The sequence below is a fragment of the Sminthopsis crassicaudata genome, chromosome 6 (assembly GCF_048593235.1).
Source record: "Sminthopsis crassicaudata isolate SCR6 chromosome 6, ASM4859323v1, whole genome shotgun sequence".
Taxonomy (NCBI): Eukaryota; Metazoa; Chordata; class Mammalia; order Dasyuromorphia; family Dasyuridae; genus Sminthopsis; species Sminthopsis crassicaudata.
In genome coordinates this window covers 140,541,619-140,563,707 of record NC_133622.1, presented here as the reverse complement: position 1 = coordinate 140,563,707, position 22,089 = coordinate 140,541,619, and the positions used below count along the sequence as shown (strand labels likewise).

General features: G+C 34.1%; 1 protein-coding gene across 4 annotated transcripts in view; it reads right to left on the bottom strand.

Moving 5' to 3' along the window:
- GRID2 (glutamate ionotropic receptor delta type subunit 2) overlaps positions 1-22,089 on the bottom strand; it is a 1,921,766-nt gene that overhangs the window by 332,776 nt on the left and 1,566,901 nt on the right. For 3 of the 4 annotated variants that reach the window (XM_074276291.1, XM_074276293.1, XM_074276294.1), the window contains one exon: positions 7,502-7,643. In XM_074276291.1, the coding sequence (XP_074132392.1) occupies positions 7,502-7,643 (142 nt within the window). The remainder of the gene's footprint in view (positions 1-7,501; positions 7,644-22,089) is intronic. The other variant, XM_074276292.1, reaches the window with a different exon arrangement.

The following is a 22,089-nucleotide window of genomic DNA, read 5'->3' as shown; positions in this document are numbered from 1 at the left end:
ACAGGAATATCACAATCATCAACAACATCAAGTAGCACTTAACTCTGTTCTGACCATCAAAAGAAACTCTGAATTCTAAGGAAAACATATAAATGAAAGATTAAAATGTTACATGTGAGTAACATGCATGCATATGATTGGCTGGGACCTACGGTGAAAGGGAAACATTGTATAATAAATCTGGAGAAACAGGCTGAAGCGACATAATTAGTGAAGGTAAGTGATACACTTGCATATTTATTTTGTTCTAGGGATAACCACTAGAGTCTCCTCCTCCTCCTCCTCCTCCTCCTTTTCCTCCTTCTCCTCCTCTTCCTTCTTCTTCTTTTTCTTCTTCTTTTTGGTTTGTTTTAAGCAGGGGAGTGATACAGTCACATTAGTGCTTTAGTAATAGCAAACAGATTTGTACTTTAATGGCAGCAATCTAGAAAAAAAATTATTCACATGGAGGAAGCCCAATTAAGAGGCTATTATAATTGTCTAATCAAAGCTGATGAAAGATAGAGAATAGCCAAGTTAGTAGAGAGAAGAGAGTAGATATGAGAAATATTTTGAAAATAGAATCAACAAGATTTGTCGACTAATTATAACTATGTGGGGGTGAGAGAGCTTCTTCAATAGATTTGTGTGACCTTCTTACTCTTTTACTATAGGCTAATTCTGTTTTTTTGATTTGTTATTTTCTTTAGTATTTTTTTGTACCTCTTTTTACCAAGTTGTTACTTCTCTTTTCCTGGACCAGTTATCTGGACTTTTATTTTGCCATTGAATTCTGATGATTCTGGAGTAGAGGGCAAGGCTGATGACTTTATGTGGTTCTGTCTCACTCAAGTTCAACTCACATGCAAATCAAGACATTTTACTCCTGATGTCATTAATCTGCTTCAAGGATGAGGGAATAGACAACAACAACAATTTTTCTTTGGTGTAGGATCAGGCGCTAGATTATGAAAGGTTTTGAATGTCAAAAGAAGATTTTGTATTTGGTTCTAAAAATGATAAGAAATCTGTAAAGTTCCTGTAAAGTTTATTGTGTGGCAACAAAGACATTTTGACAGATGAATGAAAGACTGTTGTGGGGAGAGACTTGTGGCAGGCTGATTAATTAGCATGTTATTTCAATAGTCTAGATGTGAGGAAATAAGAATCCTTACCAGCTTGTTAGTAATATTTACAGGAGAAAAGGAACGATGTATGAGAGATGTTTAAAGGGTGAATTTGACAGCACTGGCAATTAACTGGATATGGTGGGAATGATATAGTGAGTAGTGAAAGATTATTCATTCTAAGGGACTGGGAGGATGGTGGTGTCCCTTACTGTAAGAAGGAAGTTTAGAAGTCGGGAGAATGAGAAATAAATAAAGGTAATAGTTCTGTTATGAATATTTTGAATTTAAGATATCTATGCTGGGTATTCAATTTGAGATGTTTTAAAAGCAGGTGAAGATGTAAGATTTGAAGTTAGCAGAAATTTGGGGCAAGATAGGAAGATTTGAGAATCATCATTATAGAGATGAAAATTCAATTCATGGAAGCTGATGAAATTAGCAGGTGAAGTAGTATAAAAGGAGAAGAAAATGAGTAGAAAAGAAAGCCCAGACCAGAGCTCTATGGGACATCTACAGTTAATGTGAGTAATCTTGATGGGAATACAGAAATAGAGACAGAGGAGTGCTTAGATAGGAGGAGAACCAGCAGAGAATAATATGCTGATAACTTGAAAGAATAGAGTACAAGGAGAAGAGGGTGATTGACAGGGTTAAAGATGCACAGAGGTCAATAAAAGTCAAGCAGGATGAGCAAGTTTAGCAATTATGAAATCATTTTTAACTTTGGACAGAGGAGTTTTGGGAGAGTAATGAAATCAGAGACCATATTATAGAGAGTTAAAAGACAATGAGAAGATAGGAAGTGGAGATATGTATTGTACATAGCATTCTCAAAATTTTAGCCACAGAAAGCAGAAGAGATATGAAATGATAGTGGGGATAAAAGGATCAAGTGAAAACATTTTGTTGTAGTTTTTAAAATTATTATATTGTTTTTTTGAGATATGAACCTATTTATAGGCAGTATAGAAGAAGCCAGCAGATAAGAAAAGATTCAAGATAAGTAATGGATATTAAGTGGGGACAATCTGTTAGACGTGGGACAGAATGGGATCAGTTGTGCAGGTAGAGAAGATCTTTGCCTTAGAATAGGGCTATCTTTTCATGTGATTAAGGTGAAGAAGAAGAAGATAGTGACAGAAAGCATCTGACTGATCTGAAATGAGGAGAAGGGGGAAGAGGGAGTATTTTTTGGAAACTAGTCTCAAATTTTTCATTAAAATATTTGGCAAGATTCTTAGCTGATATAGTGCTATGAGAGTGTTAAGAAGAGAAGAAAATATTTGGAAGAGTTGTTGTGGAATATTTAGTTGATTAGGGAAGTGTAGAAAGATTGTCTAGCAGCCATAAGGATCTTGTTGATATTAAGCAACATAAAATTTTAGTGGACCCAGTTTAAAGGATTGCATGATTTTTCTCTACCTTTGCTCAGAAGCATGTGTGTAGGAGAAAAGGCAGTGGTGGTGGGAGTGATCTAAAGCTAAGACTTAGTACACTTAATGATATAACCAAGGAACAAAGAGAAGGGGACAGCATATAGTTGAAGTTGTTTACAAAGAGGTCAAATTGGGAAAAGAAGTTTATGGCTGATGTAGAGAGATGATCACCTGGCAGAGAACTGAGTGGCCAAAGAATTGAAAAATGTGAATGAATGAAGATCAGGGTGTTATATGGAACAGTGTAAAAATTCATGTCATAAAATCTCAGGATTTTGAGAACTGAAAGGCCTCTCAGTAGCTTTCTAGTCGAACCCATTCTTGAAAGAATTCTACATAATAACAAACCTAACAAAATTAGGGTGAGGCTTTCCAGCATAGGATTAGCCCAATTCTACTTTTGGGCAATGTTAAAAGGGAAAGCAAAGGAGTTCCAGAAAAACATATCTACTTCTGTTTCATTAACTAAATTAAAGCCTTAGACTTTATAGATCACAACAAAATATGGCAAATCCTCAAAGAGATGAGAGTTCCAGAACAACTTACCTGTCTCCTAAGGAGCTTGTATGTAGGTCAAGAAGCAATAGTTAGAACCAAACATAAAACAACTGATTGGTTGAACATTGGAAAAGGAGTATGTCAAGGCTAAATTTATTTAACTGTTATGCAGAGTAGTACATCATGAGGAATGGTAGACTAGATGAAACAAAGGCAGGAATTAAGATGTGTAAATGATACCAATGTGATGGCAGAAAGTAAAGAAGAATTAAGGCTCTTGATAAGGATAAAAGAGGGAACTGTAAAAGTTGGCTTAAAGCTTAACATTAAAAAACAAAAATCATAACAACTGATTGCATCACTCCCTGACAAATAGAAAGAGAAGAAAGCATTGGTAGATTTTATATTCTTGGGCTCAAAGATTATTGAAGATACTGACTGCAGCCATGAAATTAAAGATGCTTGTTCCTTGGAGGGGGAATTATGGCAAATCTGTAGAACGTGCTAAAAATCAGCGACATTACCTAATCAAATAAAAATCAATATAGTCAAAGCTATGATTTTCCTAGTAGCAATGTATGGCTGTAAGTCTAATTATCAGGAAAGTAGAATGCTGCAGTATTAATGATTTTTAATTGTGGTGCTAAAGAAGACTTTTGAGAGTCCTTTTGGATAGCAGGGAGAACAAATCAGTTTATTCACTGGAAAGTGGAGTAATGACCCTGAAGTTTAAATACTTTGGTCACATAATGAGAAGATGGGACTCATTGGAAAAGACCCTAATGTTGGAAAAGATTGAAGACAAAAGGTTAAAAGGGAATGGCAGAGGATGAGATAGATGAAAAGTGTCATGGAAATAATAATCATGAACTTGCACAGTCTTGGAGAAATACTAGAGGATAGAAGGGCCTGGTGTGCCATAGTTCACAGGGTCATGAAGAGTCAGGCCCAATTGAAGGAATGAAAAATAACAAAAATCTACCTCTGACATATTTGCTATGTGATGTGTGCAAGTGATTCAACCATACAGTACTCTAGTTTCTGGTAAGCATCAAGAAAAGGAATCACTGGGTCATAAATTCAGTGCCAAAAGGGATCTCTGAGGCCATATTTTCCAACTTCATCATTTTAATGATGAGAAATCTCTGATTCTGAGAGAAAAAAAATGACTTGCTCAGTGTTATTCAGGTTATATGTATCAGAAGTAGTTTTTAAATCCAAAGTCTTTTAAGTTTTTAATCCAAACTCTTTCTACCATGATACCTCATTGAAATCATATGTCTGGGCAAAAGCAAATCCACACACACACACAAATCCATACACAATATAAAACAATAATAACCCTATCATAAAGTTTGAACAAGTGAATACAGTACAACAAAGTACATGGTGGTGAATTGAAATCTTATTTGAATAAAGAATCAGACTTATTTACATGCATAAGGTGCTCAATAGTAATGATAATTCTCAGTCTAAAGATATTAATTATACAATTGTTCTAGTGTGGACTTTATTTAGATAATGGTTACTATGAATAAATGAAAAAATTGGCCTTGTTTGAAGTTGTTCTGTGACTTATAACAAAAGAAATTTCACCAGCATCTTTGTAGTGAAGCTCCAATTGGCACTATCCCCATTCAGGGGGGCTGCCACTAGAGAAAAGGCTGCTCCATTTCACATGCATTAGAAAGCAACTAGCCAAATGTTGTTTAATGAAAGTGAGATAACAAAATTGCTATCAGGGACTTGGAGCAACAGTATTTTTCTTCTAGGAGCTGATCAGGATATTGGAAACACCTTCTCCAACTATGCCAATCTGTTATGTGACATTACATCATGGAACAGAATATGGTATGTTGACTGTTGTATCATGAAGGGAAATGGAAATTAAATTCTTGTTTTTCTTTTTTTTTGTTTGTTTCCCATCTCCAAGTCATGGTTGATTACCACTCTGGGGATAATTAGGGGTGAGGGTGAGGGTGGGAAAAATTTTTGAGTTTTTGTTCTTGAAAAAAATGACAAATGGAGAATTAGCTCTACTGATTTTGAGCATAGAGTGTAATTAATTCTATAACAATTATTCAAATCCTTACAAAGAAATAGATTTGATTTCTCCTTCTAAAACATGAAGAATTTATATCAATCATCTAGCCAAAGAAAGTAATTTTTCTCTCCTTAGATGGCATATCCTATTTTTATATACTTTGCTATTTCTGCTTGGTGGAAATTATTCTGGAAATGGAGTAAGATTGGTACTAATATGCCAATTTTACAGAAAATGCTAGCTAGGAAGAATAGATACTGTCACATCCTTCCAATATAAGAGAGAAATGAAATAAATAGGTTAAAGAAATTAAGATATGTCCCTGATTCCATTTGGAAAATAATTTTGTAAGACAAATTGGTCTGTGAAAATCTCAGAGCTTTTCCTAGAAGTATGTTTGGCAATGGTGTTTTGAAGCAAAAGTGAAATATAAACTTTTGCTTGTTTTATATGGGAACAGGGATCTTTCCCCTCACCTATATTCTGATCTAACTTTGCTCTGTTAAATCAGGATGTATATAAGATTAGAAAGAATGGCATTTTATCACATCCCCTGGTGACTTGTAAAAAATGTCAGTTGGCACAAAAAGGAAACAGAAGAAAAAAGTGAGTTTGAGAGATACAAAGGATGGCAAAGTATTTTCCACTGCTAGATTCTTTCCTTATTTTAAATTAACCAACTGTGAGACAGCTAGAATCAGAGAGGAATATGAGACTATCCTAGTCTATCAAATAAGAATTAAAGAAATGTCCACTGGATTGGATTGATTTGAAAAATTCATTTGGAGTAATTTGATGTTTTAATTATGAGGATATCTAATTGCTTTTTCTTACCAGAGTCTTGGAGGTTTGAATATATTAGTAATTTTAAAATGTAAAAAAAATTAAAATGTATTTCAAAATATTTAAATATGAGAGGATTTAGAAATCATACACTTTCATACATGTCTTCCTTGCAATATGGAGATGGAATTTCAGTGTGGCATGAATCCATTCATGGTATTCTTATATAAACCACTTAATATTTCTGTTTTAAATTCTTAGCATAGGCCATAATAGGAAAAAAGTAAGCATTATTTAATACTATTACCATCACCTTATAAATTACTTGACATTTGCTCTGATTTGAGGATTAGTAATTAGCATAATGTTCTTATATGAATGATAGCCCCTATCAATTATAATTTATATTCCTACATTAAATTTTCAATTTGCTCACAATTGATGGTGAAAAACACATCAGTAGCTTTTAGAGGTAACTACAATTCTGTTTCTATTTTTGTAATAATTTGTAGCAAATGAATGGTTTAATGGTTATTTGTTAACCTTTAAATTATTTTTTTAAAAAAGAGCTATGTTTTTCTGCCAAGGTAACTTAGATCCTCAATGGACTCAAAATATTCTAATTTTGTGCTACAATAGTAATTAATGAAACATTACTGAGCTTCTGTGAGAACACAGTGATAGAAGTAGAAAGCCAGATTATTAAAAAAATCTCTTGATACATAGCTGGAGGTTAATATGGTCTGAGTAAAGCACCAGATATGGTGTATTTTGTATAGTCCCTTTAAATATAGTTTTATTTTCTAGTACTCACTGGCATGCTCCTTTTGGTGTATTTAGAATCATGAAATTATATTCTCCTCAAATAATCAGTTAATCTTTAAACCAATTTCAAAATCATTTCATAATGTTGATTGTCTTCTCAAAATACTATCACAGAGACTGAATTGCCCAAGAAGTATGAAAATACCTCCTTCAAAAATGTCTAAAATATTGATTTTAAAAATGAATAAGATCATCATTTTAGTTCAGAGTATATTCTCTATACCTAAATGTTTATATTATTAAAACCATAATTTAAAAAAGATAAAAAGTATCATTGAAAATGGAAAAAGCAATATTGTTTAAAAAAAGAGAAAAATCTAAAATATCATGCCCAATTGCATTCCTCTCAGAGAAATGTATATATACAGACACTATCCACCCTAGCCAGGTTTCTATAAACATGGCATACCCATATTTTCCACCCTTTATCCAGCTAGACTGCTGGATAAAGAGTCAGGAAGAACTAAATTCAAAATGTGTTCTCAGATACTTACTAACTATGCTATTCTAGGCAAGTTCTTTAACCTCTCAATCTCAATTTTCTCATCTATGAAATGGAAATAATAGTATCTATCTACCAGAGTTATTAAAGACCTGATGAGATAATGTCTGTAAAAATACTTTGCAAACCTTAAGATGCCATACAGATTCTAATTATTGTATACTATTTTTATTTTTAATTCATGAAATAACACAAGTATTTCAATAACTTAGTAGAATTAAAATGATGTTGATGGTGATTACCTATCATTATCATCATCATCATCATCAATCATCATCTACCAGCATCCTTTGTTTCTACTTACTGGATGGAGCTTTCAATTCGTGTGATGGTGAGGAAAGCTGCAAGGTTAGCTGTATATGATGAGATGACAATCAATGCAAAGAGCCACCAAGCTCCCATCATCATTCGAGTGGCTAGGGTTGTATAAGGGACTTCACCACCTGCTGGTCAGAAAAAAGGTTAGCATGTTAATCCACTGAAAAAAACAACATACATTGATAGAGTTCTTAAAATGCCCAGGGCAATAGGAACATTATGTTTCAGGACTAGTGATGCTTGGTTGTATCACTGATGCCAGTATAGTCATCAAAGCTAGGTAGGACACAGAAATCTTAGTCATTTACAATTTGATTTTCTCCTTTCATGGGATGGTACTTTGAGCTTAGTTAAGAAAGTTTTTATTTACCCAGTACTAGTATACATACAGTGATTATTTCCTCTCAAGAATTTTTAAAGATCACTATATCTTTAACTTAAGAAGCTAAAAATATTCTCTCCTGTCTAGAGATATGTTGATCAGGAGCAAAATGGCTCTGATGATGTATGAATTCATACCATGAATTTTTATGTCTTCCTGCCCAAGTAAGTGTAGCTAAAATGGCTGGATTTCACACTATTTGTTGGTAAACAAAAGAATAGTCAATCAACCAAAAAGTATTTATTAAAAATCTACTATTGATCTGAATTTTAAATGTAGTTTGAACACAATCTGATTAACATCATATTGGGCATGTTACACCTATATAATAAGAGAACTGTAAGAGAATTTAGAGATCATGTTCTGGTTTAACTATTGTCAAAGGAGTTTAATCACTAATTCTCACAACAGCTTTCCCCAAAACTATGGAGAGGAATTTTTGACAGTCTCCCTCCACACAATATGCATTCAGTTTTCAAAAGATAAAATCAAGAAGAGAAAGACAACTATTTTAAAACCTACATAATCATATTTAAAACCATAAGAAAATGCATTTTATGCAGATTCAGGAAGTTTATAGGGTAAGTTATGCCAGAAAGCCAATTTATTGAAACAAACAAAAAACAAAGGAGCCATTAGTAACTAATAGGGTAATTCATACTGTTACCAAAAATTAATGGAATTAAAGAGTCAGATTTATCAAAAAGTTGGGAGACTACTGGATTTGGGACCAGAGGATGTTGATATGAATTATAGTCCTGTTCCTTAATGTCCTACTTTAAAAAATGTCTCAGTTCTCTGGGTTTCATTGTCTTGAATTGTAAAATATAGAATTGGGATGATCTCATTTTTAAATTTCATTCTAAATCCTAGAATCGTTTCAGTTTAGCAAAAATCTACAGAGATTTTTACTGTAAGTAGGACTTGCTTTAGAAATGGTTAAAATTACAAGTGACAAACACACCAAATCAAATAAATTTTTACTGCATATTTTATCCTATTCATATTTAATGGTTATAGAAATTGGCTAAGCTAATATATGTTATTTAACAATCTTAAGATACTTTGTTTTGTTATAAATATTATTCTTGTCATTGTTGTTGCTAGTATTAGTACTAGTATTATGCATTATGAAAAAAAATCATCAGATTGCCATAAGGCTTTAGAATTTACATGCCTATTTTCCACTCACACAGGTATCATCTTATTTAAGGCCCATATCAGTTTCTGCCTAACTATTGCATTAGTTTTATAATTTTTCTTACCACTACAATCCATCTAACTCCTAAGCTGGCAAAGTGATTTTCCAGAAGTAGATAATAGGTTGCTCATGTTATCCTTCTCTCTCAAATCATTAATCTGCATTGGTTTCATATTATCTCCAGGATCAAATGTAAAATACCCTGTTTGCATGTAAACCTCTATAACAAGTCTTTATACCTTTATTCTCTTTCACAAACATTTTGAGTTTACAAACATGATCGTATCTAGTCCTTACTGCAACCCTGTGAAATAAGTTTTATTATCACCATTTTAGATGAGAAAACTATGGTTCTGTAATGTTGTTACTTGCCCATTTTTGCATAGTTAGTGCTCATTTTCTATTACCACAATAATTTCCTGGATTAACTAATTCATTAATCCAAAAAATACTAGAAAAAATGCAAATAATTGAAAATAGAGAATTCCAAGCAGAAAGGCTGATTTGGTAAGTAAATTATTAAGAAGATAGTGCTGGGAAATGCAATTTGAATTTCTAGAAAGTGGCTGAAGAAGGATAGGAATGTAACCTGACAGCTAGGTAAAAATGTATTTGCCCCAACTCTTCTGATTAATTAAAAAAAATTTAATTGAAAATATGGGATAAGGGAAAGAACCTCCCTCATATAATTGTCAATCCAGATATTACAGAGAAATTATGCCATATGAAATATAGAAGAGCAGAAAGGATCAATAATCCACAGAAATTTTATTTTTCTAAATATTTTTATTTTATTTTCCCCAGTTACATATAAAACAATTTTTTACATTTGTTTTTAAAACTTTGAGTTCCAGATTCTTTCTGTTCCTTCCTATTTCCAGCCTCCATTAAGAAGGCATATGAACTTAGAGAAAACATTTCCATAAAAGTCATGTTATGAAAGAAAACAGATTTTCCCCTCTTTCCTACCACCAAAAAACCTTCAAGAAAAAAAAGGATAAAAAACAAAGTATGCTTCAATTTATATTCAAAACCAATCACTTCTTTCTCTAGGAATGGATAGCATTTTTAATCATAAGTTCTTCAGAGAAGTCATGGATCATTCATTCTGTAACATTGCTCATACTTTTTGCAAACTATATTTCATTTTGCTTGAATTCATGGGGACTTTACAGGTTTTTTTCTGGGAGCATTCTGCTCATCACTTCTCACACAACAATAATATTCTAGCGTAATCATATACCACAATTTATTTACCCATTCCTCATGGATAAATAATTGTCCTCAATTTATGGACATCCCCTCAATTTTCAATTCTTTGCCCTGAGAGCTGCTATAAATATTTTTGTACATATAGGTCCTTTTCCTTTTTAAAAAGTTTCTTTTGGGATTCATGCCTAATAGTGGTATTGTTGGGTAAATAAGTAGGAAAGCATGATTTTATAGCTCTCTGGGCTTAGTTCATGTCTTTTGATCCCGTCAATAGAGGAATGGCTATCATATGTATATATATATATATATATATATATATATATATATATATATATATATATATATATATATATATATATATATATATATATATTTTTTTTTTTTTTTAATAAATTTGACCCGGTTTTCTAAACATTTGAGAAATGAAGCCTTCATTAGAAAAACTTGCTTCAAAATTATTTTCCCAATTACTACTGCAAACCCCTTACCCCATTTATTCTATTCTCTCTCCTTTCACACTGATCCTGCTCAAAAGTGTTTTGCTATTGATCACCCTCTCCCCCTGTCGCCCTCCTCCCTTCCTTAAACCTCTTCCCTTCTTACTTTTCTATAGAAATATATAGATATATTTCTATACACATATTGAGTAAGTATAGTATTTCCTCTTTGAGCAAATTCTTACAAGTAAGGATCACTCACTCTCTTCTCTCCCCTTTCTTTCCACTGTAAAAGCTTTTTCTTGCCTCTTTAATAATGACAAATAATTTATGCCACTTCAACTTTCCCTTTCTTATTGTTCCAGTACAAATCCTCTTTTACCCTTTAATTTTTTTTTAGATTTTATCCCTTTTCACACATGTGCCCTCTGTCTATATAGACTCCTTCTAACTGCCCCTAATGAGAAAGTTCTTATGAGTTACAAGTATTATCCTCCCATGTAGGAATATAAATAGATAAACCTTATTAAGTCTCTTATGATATCCCTTTCCTCGTTACCTTCTTATGCTTCTCCAGAGTCCTGTATTTGAAAATCAAATTTTCTATTTAGCTCTGGTCTTTTCATTATGAATGCTGAAAGCCCTCTATTTCACTGCATATCCACTTTTTCCCTGAAAGATTATACTCAGTTCTTGGGTAGGTGATTTTGGTTGCAATCCTATCTCCATTGTTCTTTGCAATATCATATTCCAATCTCTCCAATTTTTTGATGAAGAAGCTGTTAAATCCTGTGTTATCCTGACTGTGGCTCTACTGTATTTGAATGATTTGTTTTGGATGCTTGCAATGCTTTTTCTGTGATTTGGGGAGTTTTTTATGGGCCAGAACTTTGAACTTGAAACAAAGGATTGTTACAAGTCAGTGGAATTGATAGAGGCAATGGTTATCTAATTTAGCATGGCTCGATATGGTTAATTTAAACCTACAACAAATAATGGTTTCCTAGTGATATAATGATTGGTTTATATTCAGTGTAGAGCATATAAGCTAGGAGCCTCATCCAGGTTCATTCAGAGAGATTCTGAGGGCAGAGAAGACAGGTGAGAGCTCAAACTCTCATAACCAAAGAGAGAAGCTGGCAGAGGCCAGAGAGGACAAAGGACTGGCAGCAAGAGCTCAAGCTCTCAAAACCAAGGAGAGAGATAGGTCTCTAAGAAAGCTAACCAGGCACCAGGAAATGAGACAAGACTTTGAAAGAGACAATAAAGGATTTGGATTTTAACACCTGACTACTACTGTGATGATTACTTTGAACTGAAAGGAAGGCTGCTCCAGAAACCACCCCAAAAATGGAACAAGAGAACATTACATTTTGGAGAGCACTTTACAGGAGTTCCAGAATTTGGCTATAATATTCCTTGGAGTATTCATTTTGGGATCTCTTTCAGGGGGTGATCAGTGAATTCTTTCAATGTTTATTTTATCCTCTGGTTCTAGAATATCATGACAGTGTTCCTTAATAATTTCTTGAAGGATGATGTCCAGGTTCTTTTTTTTTTTTTTTTAATCATAACTTTAAGATAGACCAATAATTTTTAAATTATTTCTCCTGGATTTTTTTTTTCAAGTCAGTTGTTTTTTCCAATGGGATATTTAATTTTTTTCTATTTTTTTTTTGATTTTGCTTTACTGTATCTTGATTTTTCATGAAGTCATTAACTTCCATTTGCTTAATTCTAATTTTTAAAGAATTATTTTCCCAGCAGTGCTACTACTTGGCTTATTTCCCAAAGAAATACTAAAGAAGGGAAAGGGACCTGTATATGCCAAAATGTTTGTGGCAGCCTGAATAAGAAATTAAAATTTCATATTAGGTTTATAAGCCCACTCAAATCTAACAGGCCTGAGCTTCTAACTTGACTGTTCCATAAACTCTGTATGTCCTTGACAATAGCTACCAGGAACTAGCCATTCTTGGAAATGCTTATGCTTAGGGCTGGATGGCTTCCTCCTTGTGCATATGCAATTGATAAGGAAACACATCAAGCTTCAAGGGTTTGGAATTAGTCAACATGAATATATAGATAAGTTTTGGCTGGGAGCCTTCTTTGTCTGAAAACATATAAAAAACCCACTTTGTAAATCATAGTTGAGCTTCACCTGCGTGAAGTTCACTTCGCCCGGGAAAATCTTTACACAATTCAAGCTGATTGAGGCTGAAACGGGGCTCCCAGCCATTTCAGTTTTTGAGGTTCCCTTGAATTGGTGATCTAGTCTCTTCCTCTATCTGCTATAATTGTCATATTGTTAATTGTTCTTATTTCTATTTGTTTTTTTATGCAAATCTAAACTATCTATACCTTGTCCTATTTAATTAAAACTTTCTTTCATTTTCAATTGAGTCTGAGAGCGTTATTTATAGGAGTGAATCCGAACATATAACTTTTCTTAATACACAGCCCTTTTTGTAGTGGCTAGAAACTGGAATATAAATGGATGTCCATCAATTGGAGAATGATGGGGTAAATTATGGTATATGAATTCTATGGAATATTATTATTCTGTAAGAAATGACCAGCAGGGGAAAACTGGAAATTAGTATGGCAGAAACTAGGCATGGACCCACATTTAACACCACATACTAAGATTAGATCAAAATGGGTCCAAGATTTAGGCATAAAAAATGAAATCATAAATAAATTGGAGGAACATGGGATGGTTTACCTCTCAGACTTTTTGAGGGTTCTGACACTCTAAAATTTGTTTAAAGTCATTACTTAAAGGAATTTGGAGGGGCTTGGGGGAAGAGTTGGATGAGTCCCCACCTTTATTATACCATCTGGGCTTTTTTTTAAATTCAAAGTTATTTTAAAAGAGAGTTAGAAATAAAACTTTGGATAAAAATTCAGATATATAAGAATACAACGTATGCATCATAAGCCATGAAGGTAAATTCCAAATAAATTATCATTAGATTTCATGGGATGACTACAATAGGGTTTTCTTTTTTTCTTTTCTTTTTTTTTTTCTTTTTTATTTTTTTTATTCATTTTTCCAAATTATCCCCTCCCTTCCTCCACTCCCTCCCCCTGATGGCAGGTAATCCCATACATTTTACATGTGTTACAATATAACCTAGATACAATATATGTGTATAAATACCATTTTCTTGTTGCACATTAATTATTAGCTTCCGAAGGTATAAGTAATCTGGGTAGATAGACAGTAGTGCTAACAATTTACATTCGCTTCCCAGTGTTCCTTCTCTGGGTATAGTTATTTCTGTCCATCACTGATCAACTGGAAGTGAGTTGGATCTTCTTTATGTTGAAGATTTCCAGTTCCATCAGAATACATCCTCATACAGTATTGTTGTTGAAGTATATAGTGATCTTCTGGTTCTGCTCATTTCACTCAGCAACAGTTGATTTAAGTCTCTCCAAGCCTCTCTGTATTCCTCCTGCTGGTCATTTCTTGTAAGAAATGTAGAAATGCTCTGTAGAGCAATAATATTCCATAACCTTCATATACCACAATTTACCGAACCATTCTCCAATTGATGGACATCCATTCAACTTCCAGTTGCTAGCTACAACAAAAAGAGCTGCCACAAACATTTTGGCACATACAGGTCCCTTTCTGCTCTTTAGTATTTCTTTGGGATATAATCCCAATAACAGCAATGCTGGGTCAAAGGGTATGCGCAGTTTGACAACTTTTTGGGCATAGTTCCAAATTGCTCTCCAGAATGGCTGGATTCTTGCACAACTCCACCAACAATGTATCAGTGTCCCAGTTTTCCCACATCCCCTCCAACATTCATCATTATTTGTTCCTGTCATCTTTGCCAATCTGACAGGTGTGTAGTGGTATCTCAGAGTTGTCTTAATTTGCATTTCTCTGATCAGTCGTGATTTGGAACACTCTTTCATATGAGTGGAAATAGTTTCAATTTCTTCCTCTGAGAACTGTCTGTTCATATTCCTTGACCATTTATCAATTGGAGAATGGTTTGGTTTCCTATAAATCAGGGTCAGTTCTCTATATATTTTGGAAATGAGACCTTTGTCAGAACCTTTGTTTTTAAAAATATTTTCCCAATTTGTTACTTCCCTTCTAATCTTGTTTGCATTAGTATTATTTGTACAGAAACTTTTTAGTTTGATGTAATCAAAATCTTCTATTTTGTGATCAATAATGATCTCTAATTCTCCTCTGGTCATAAATTCCTTCCTCCTCCACAGGTCTGAGAGGTAGACTATTCCCTGTTCCTCTAAGCTATTTATGATCTCATTCTTTATGCCTAAATCATGGGCCCATTTTGATCTTATCTTGGTATATGGTGTTAATTGTGGGTCCATATCTAATTTCTGCCATACTAATTTCCAGTTTTCCCAACAGTTTCTTCCGAATAATGAATTTTTGTCCCTAATGTTGGTATCTTTGGGTTTGTCAAAGATTAGATTGCTATAGATGTACCATTTTTTGTCCTTTTTATCTAATCTGTTCCACTGATCTACCGTTCTATTTCTTAGCCAGTACCAAATGGTTTTGGTTACTGCTGCTATATAATGTAGCTTTAGATCAGGTATACTTAGACCACCTTCCTCTGAGTTTTTTTTTTTTCATTAGTTCCCTTGCAATTCTCGACCTTTTATTCTTCCATATGAATTTTGTTGTTATTTGTTCTAGGTTATTAAAATACTTTCTTGGGAGTTTGATTGGTATAGCACTAAATAAATAGATTAGTTTGGGGAGTATTGTCATCTTTATTATAATCGCTCGGCCTATCCAAGAGCACTGAATGTCTTTCTAATTATTTAAATCTGACTTTATTTTTGTGGCAAGTGTTTTGTAATTTTCTCATATAATTCCTGACTATTCTTTGGTAGAGGGATTCCCAAATACTTTATACTCTCAACATTTGTTTGGAGTGGAATTTCTCTTTGTATCTCTTGCTGTTGCATTTCGTTGGTGATATATAAGAATGCTGAGGATTTCTGTGGATTTATTTTGTATCCTGCCACTTTGTTAAAATTCTGAATTATTTCTAATAGCTTTTTAGCAGAGTCTTTGGGGTTCTCTAAGTATACCATCATGTCATCTGCAAAGAGTGATAGTTTGATTTCCTCATTTCCTACTCTAATTCCTTGAATCTCTTTCTCGTCTCTTATTGCCGAGGCTAGCTTTTCTAGTACTATATTGAATAGTAATGGTGATAGTGGGCAACCTTGTTTCACTCCTGATCTTACTGGGAAAGGTTGCAGTTTATTTCTATTGCATATTATGCTTACTGAAGGTCTTAAATATATGCTCCTGATTAGTCTAAGGAATAATCCATTTATTCCTATACTCCCAAGAGTTTTTAGTAGGAATGGATGTTGGATTTTATCAAATGCTTTTTCTGCATCTATTGGGATAATCATATGGTTTTTATTATTTTGATTATTAATATGGTCAGTTATACTAATAGTTTTCCTAATATTAAACCAGCCCTGCATTCCTGGTATGAATCCTACTTGATCATAGTGTATTATCCTCGGGATGATTTTCTGAAGTCTTTTTGCTAATATCTTATTTAAGATTTTAGCATCAATATTCATTAAGGAAATTGGTCTATAATTTTCTTTCTCAGTTTTCGATCGACCTGGTTTAAGTATCAGTACCATGTCTGTGTCATAAAAGGAGTTTGGTAGGACTCCTTCATTCCCTATTTTTTCAAATAGTTTATATAGCATTGGGGCTAATTGTTCTTTAAATGTTTGGTAGAATTCACATGTAAATCCATCTGGTCCAGGGGATTTTTTCCTGGGGAGTTGATTAATAGCTTGTTCTATTTCTTTTTCTGAAATGGGACTATTTAAGCAATTTATTTCCTCCTCTGTTAATCTAGGAAGCCTATATTTTTGGAGGAAGTCATCCATTTCACTTAAGTTATCAAATTTATTGGCATAAAGTTAGGCAAAATAACTCATTATTTCTTTAATTTCCTCTTCATTGGTGGAAAGATCCCCCTTTTCATTTGTAAGACTGACAATTTGATTTTCCTCTTTCTTTTTTCTGATCAAATTTACCAAAGGTTTATCTATTTTATTGGCTTTTTCATAAAACCAACTCTTGGTTTTATTTATTAATTCAATAGTTTTTTTACTTTCAATATTATTGATTTCTCTTTTTAATTTTTGTATTTCAAGTTTAATTTTTGTTTGGGGGTTTTTTATTTGGTCTTTTTCTAGCCTTTTACGTTGCAAGCCCAATTCGTTAATCTTCTCTTTCTCTATTTTCTTCAAATAAGCCTCTAAAGATATAAAATTTCCCCTTATTACCGCTTTGCCTGCATCCCACAGATTTTGGTATGATGTCTCATTATTGTCATTATCTTGGGTGAAATTATTAATTGTTTCTATAATTTGCTCTTTCACCCAGTCATTCTTTAAGATGAGATTATTCAGTTTCCAATTACTTTTTGGTCTATTTATCCCTAACTTTTTACTGAATGCAGCTTTTATTGCATTGTGGTCTGAGAAGAAGGCATTTATTATTTCTGCCTTCCTACATTTAATTTTGAGTTCTTTATGTCCTAATATATGGTCTATTTTTGTATAGGATCCATGAACTGCTGAGAAGAAAGTATATTCCTTTCTATTGCCATTCAGTTTTCTCCAAAGGTCTATCATACCTAGTTTTTCTAATGTTCTATTTACTTTTTAAATTTCTTTCTTGTTTGTTTTGTGGTTTGATTTGTCTAAATCTGAGAGTGCAAGGTTGAGATCTCCCACTATTATAGTTTTACTGTCTATTTCTTCTTGCAACTCTCTTAACTTTTCCTTTAGAAAGTTAGATGCTATACCACTTGGTGCATATATGTTTAGTATCAATATGGCTTCATTATTTATGCTACCTTTCAGCAGGATATAGTTTCCTTCCTTATCTCTTTTACTTATATCAACTTCTGCTTTTGCTTGATCTGAGATAAGGATAGCTACCACTGCTTTTTTGGCTTTACCTGAAGCATAATAGATTCTGCTCCAACCTTTTACCTTTAAGCTATATGTATCTCCCTGCTTTAAGTGTGTTTCCTGTAAACAACATATTGTAGGGTTCTGATTTTTGATCCAGTCTGCTATCCGTCTACGTTTGATGGGAGCATTCATCCCATTCACATTTACAGTTAAAATTATTAATTCTGTATTTCCTGCCATCATATTATCCCCATATTATGCTTTTCCCTTGACCCCCCCCTGAACCCCTTCCCCAATATTCAATTTATAGACCCCCCTTGTGATGCGCAGCCCTCCCTTTTTTTTTTAATATCCCTCCCCCCTCCCTCCACGTCCCTTCCCTTATTCTCCTTTTCCTTTTTCATTTTCCACTCCCCCCTTTTAATGAGGTGAGAGAGAATTCTCTGAAAAAACAAATATGAAAATTATTTACTCTTTGAGCCCCTTGTGATGAGAGTAAGATTTACACAATGATTCTCCCCCTCTCTAAATTCCCTCAGATATGGTGTATTTTCTATGCCTCTTCCTGGGATGTAGTTTCCCTCTTTTTATCACTCCCTCCCCTTTTTCTGATACTACCTTCTTCCCTTTACTACACCCCCTCCTTTTTTTTTTCTTTTATATCAGTAAAATCAAATTATCCATGCGTACTTTCTATATACCCACAACAGAGATATAGTTCTCAAGGGTTCTGTGTACCTTTTTCTGTTTCTCTTCAGTCTTGTGGATGTAGATCAAATTTTTTGTTTAAGTGTTGTTATTTTCTTAGAAACATATGGAATTCCTCTATTTCATTGAATGACCATCTTCTTCCATGGAAAATGATGGTAAACTTAGCTGGGTAGTTTATTCTTGGTTGCAATCCTTGATCTTTTGCCTTTCGGAATATCAGGTTCCAGGCCCTTCTATCTTTTAATGTGGAGGCAGCCAGATCTTGTGTGACCCTTATTGTGGCACCTTGGTATTTAAATTGTTTTTTTCTAGCTGCTTGCAGGATTTTCTCCTTTGTGTGGCAATTCTGCAGCTTAGCCACAATATTCCGTGGTGTTCTTTTTTTTAGGGTCTATTTCAGAAGAAGTTCGATGAATTCTTTCAACATCTACTTTCCCCTCTGTTTCTATTATCTCTGGACAGTTCTCTTTGATAATTTCCTGTAAAATAGAATCTAGGCTCTTTTTTTGGTCATAGTTTTTGGGAAGTCCAATGATCTGCAGATTATCTCTCCTAGATCTATTTTCCAGGTCTATAGATTTTCCCAGTAAGTATTTGACGTTGTTCTCCAGCTTCTCATTTTTTTTTTTTTTTTTTTTGGTTTTGTTTGACTGATTCTTGGGTTCTCAATGAATCATTCATTTCTATTTGTTCCATCCTGACATTTAAGGAGTTATTTTCTTCATTCACAGTTTTTAGTTATTTTTGTAAATGCCCAATTTCATTTTTAAATGAGTTATTTTGCTCTATTGAATTTTTTTCCATTTCCCTAATTTTTTTTTGAGAATTATTTTCTTTTTCCAATTCAGAAATTCTATTTTCTTGAGACTTTTTTATCTTCTCCAATTCAGAAATCCTACTTTTCTATGCTTTTTTTACCTTTTCTAATTCACTAAATTTGTTTCCCTGCATCTCCTGTGAATTCTTTATTTTTCCCAACTCCAATTTCATAGCTTCTCTTTCCTTCCTCCATTTTTCTTCAAACTCTCTTAACTTTTTAATAGTTTCTTAAAGGAGAGAGTTATGTGATGGGGGGCAGGAATTGTTCCCCTTTAGGTTGTTATCTGCTGACTCTCTGCTGTTAACTTCCTCGGGGTTGGATACCAGCTCTTTTTCTGTGTAGAAGGAATCTATGGTTTTTTTGGGCTTCTGGCTCATATTTAAAAATCTTTTGGGGTCTGTCCCTGGGGTAGGAAAGTATTTATTTATTTCTTTAACAGCTTCCTCCCAGACAGGATGAATGCAGCGGCCCCTGCACCCGAGCTAAGAGAGAGCTCTGGGAGAGAGTTCCCCACCCCCTCCCTGGAAGTGCCTCAGAGGTGACCAGCACTGCTGTGCCCTGAGGGCGCTGTGTTTTAGCGGCTTCCCTGAGGTTGAGACTGAACAGTAAAGGCGGCTCAAAGCCTAGCCTATGCGTCCCGGTGGGGCGTGCATGTCTGCAGCAGGTGAAGTGAAAAGCCCCTGTGCTCAAACTGGGAAGTTTCTGCCAGAAACCACAGTCCCTAGTTCAAAGGTTCTGCTTCTCTGGGACTTCCGTTCCAGAGCCTCCAGACAGCCGAGCCAGGCACTATGAGTTACCGCCCCACTCACTCTTCAATCTCTTAACTATTCCAAGGTAAAAGCCTGGATTGCCTATGTCGGCCACGCCCCCAGTGCCGAGATCTGCTGAGTCACCCCTGGGATCCGGGAAGATCCAATCTAGTTTTACATTTTATAGTGGCTCATATTTCTCTTCTGAACTGCTGTTTTATAAGCAGAGAAGAGCCAACAGCCTGTTTCCGATTCTTTTATCTCGGTGGATTCTCTGATCCCAGAGCCCTCCCCAGGGCGGCCTGCGCAGTGTGCCACTACCCCACCGTCTGGGCTGGCCTCTCTTCTTCCTCCCCTGGGAGCTGACCTTTCCTGCTGAAACTCCAGATTCTCTTCAGCTGGTAAGTAGTGCTTCCAGTCCTTGTGGATTCTATCAGTCCAATGCTATTTCTGAGGCTGATTAAATCTAGTTGGTTGTGAGGGAAGAAAGGAGCTTACACAATGGCGTGTATCTTCTCTGCCATCTTGGCTCCGCCCCCCCTTTACCTACAATAGGGTTTTCAAAGGACATGTCTTGCTCAAAAGGAATAGAATAATTAACAAAGGGTTGTTGAATATAATTTTAATACAAAAATCTAGTTATGAGGAAATGTAGGAATCAAAGCAGGGAATTATGATAGAAAATAACTGGGTGTAGAACAACAGACTAATAATAGAGCAACAAAATAGATATTTGTTTTGAAATTAAAATACCCTTTGATAGAAGCGTTCAGTAATTGGTTTAGTTTTCCTCTACAACCCAAATAATGCTTTTTTATACTCAGAGATCTCAGTTTACATGTTGATAATATCCTCAAATTCGCTGGATTTCCTGTTCTTCATCCTTCTCAGATCTCATGAACTGCTCCTTCATTTTAACATGACCACATCTAGCAATAGTAATAAATGTGATTTTTCCATCATAAAACTGTTCTTAAACGTTTCCAGATGACAGGAATTTCCTGTTCTTTCATTTCTCCCTGTGCCTCATTCCTCCTAAAACTTTTCTGTCCTTATAATAAGTTCTTCACACTCCCGCAAATCTCTTTCCCAGAACTTCCCTGTTTCTCTCCTCAGACTTTAATATTTTCCTTTCAAAATTCTAATCTTTTAGTTAACTTTTTGCCATCCATCCTCATATTCCTTGTCCTTTTGTCCTAACACCTCTCATTCCTTTCCAGATTCCAACTTGGTTTACACATATTAGCTTTATTTTCCACTCCTTCTATAAGACACTAAAGTTTTATGCTTTATATGAGAATCAACGAAATTCTCAATACTCTGTTAGTTTTTTTACTCTTCCTGGATTGAACTCCTTATGAAGACTGTTCCAATTTTTTTCTTTTCTTTTTAAACTATCAACATTAGCCCCTTCCTTACTATCTCAACAAATCTCATTAAAATTTGTTCAAGGTCAAACCATTATGAGCTTGATCTTTTCTTTAATTCATTACCTTTTTCCTTCCTCCTCCCAAATTATTTCCTCTTATGTTCCACTTTCAGTGAATTATCATGTTTCTCCTTGAAAATGCCAGCCTCCTACTTATGACCATGATCATATTAAGTTCATATTAAACATAATCCTGAATAGAATAAAGGGCACTCCATGAATTGTCAGATTGAGGATTTTGTTGCTAAAAGACCTGCACTTAAGTTGCCAACCAAGATGCAAGAAAAATTTAAGGTAAAAATCAAAGATTAATTTTAAGAGACTTAATAAGGACTAACTATTTATGTGAAAATGTCAACCATAAGCTTACAATTATCATTAGTAATTTGGTAGTTTTAAAGAAACAGAACTCAGTATGACGTGATTCTAAAAAAAACAAAACCATGTAAGAAAAGGTACAACTAATTATTTCATACAACTAAGGTTGAAGAGGAAGAACTGGGGGAGAAAGGCTAGTAGTTCTGGAATCCTACTCTCAGTGGGAATGATTAAATAGGAAATTAAATAAGAAACTATATATACATATATATAGATAGATAGATATATAGATATATATATGTATAAATTCAGGAAGAAATAAGAGATCAAAGGGAGAGGAAGCAGGGAAAGG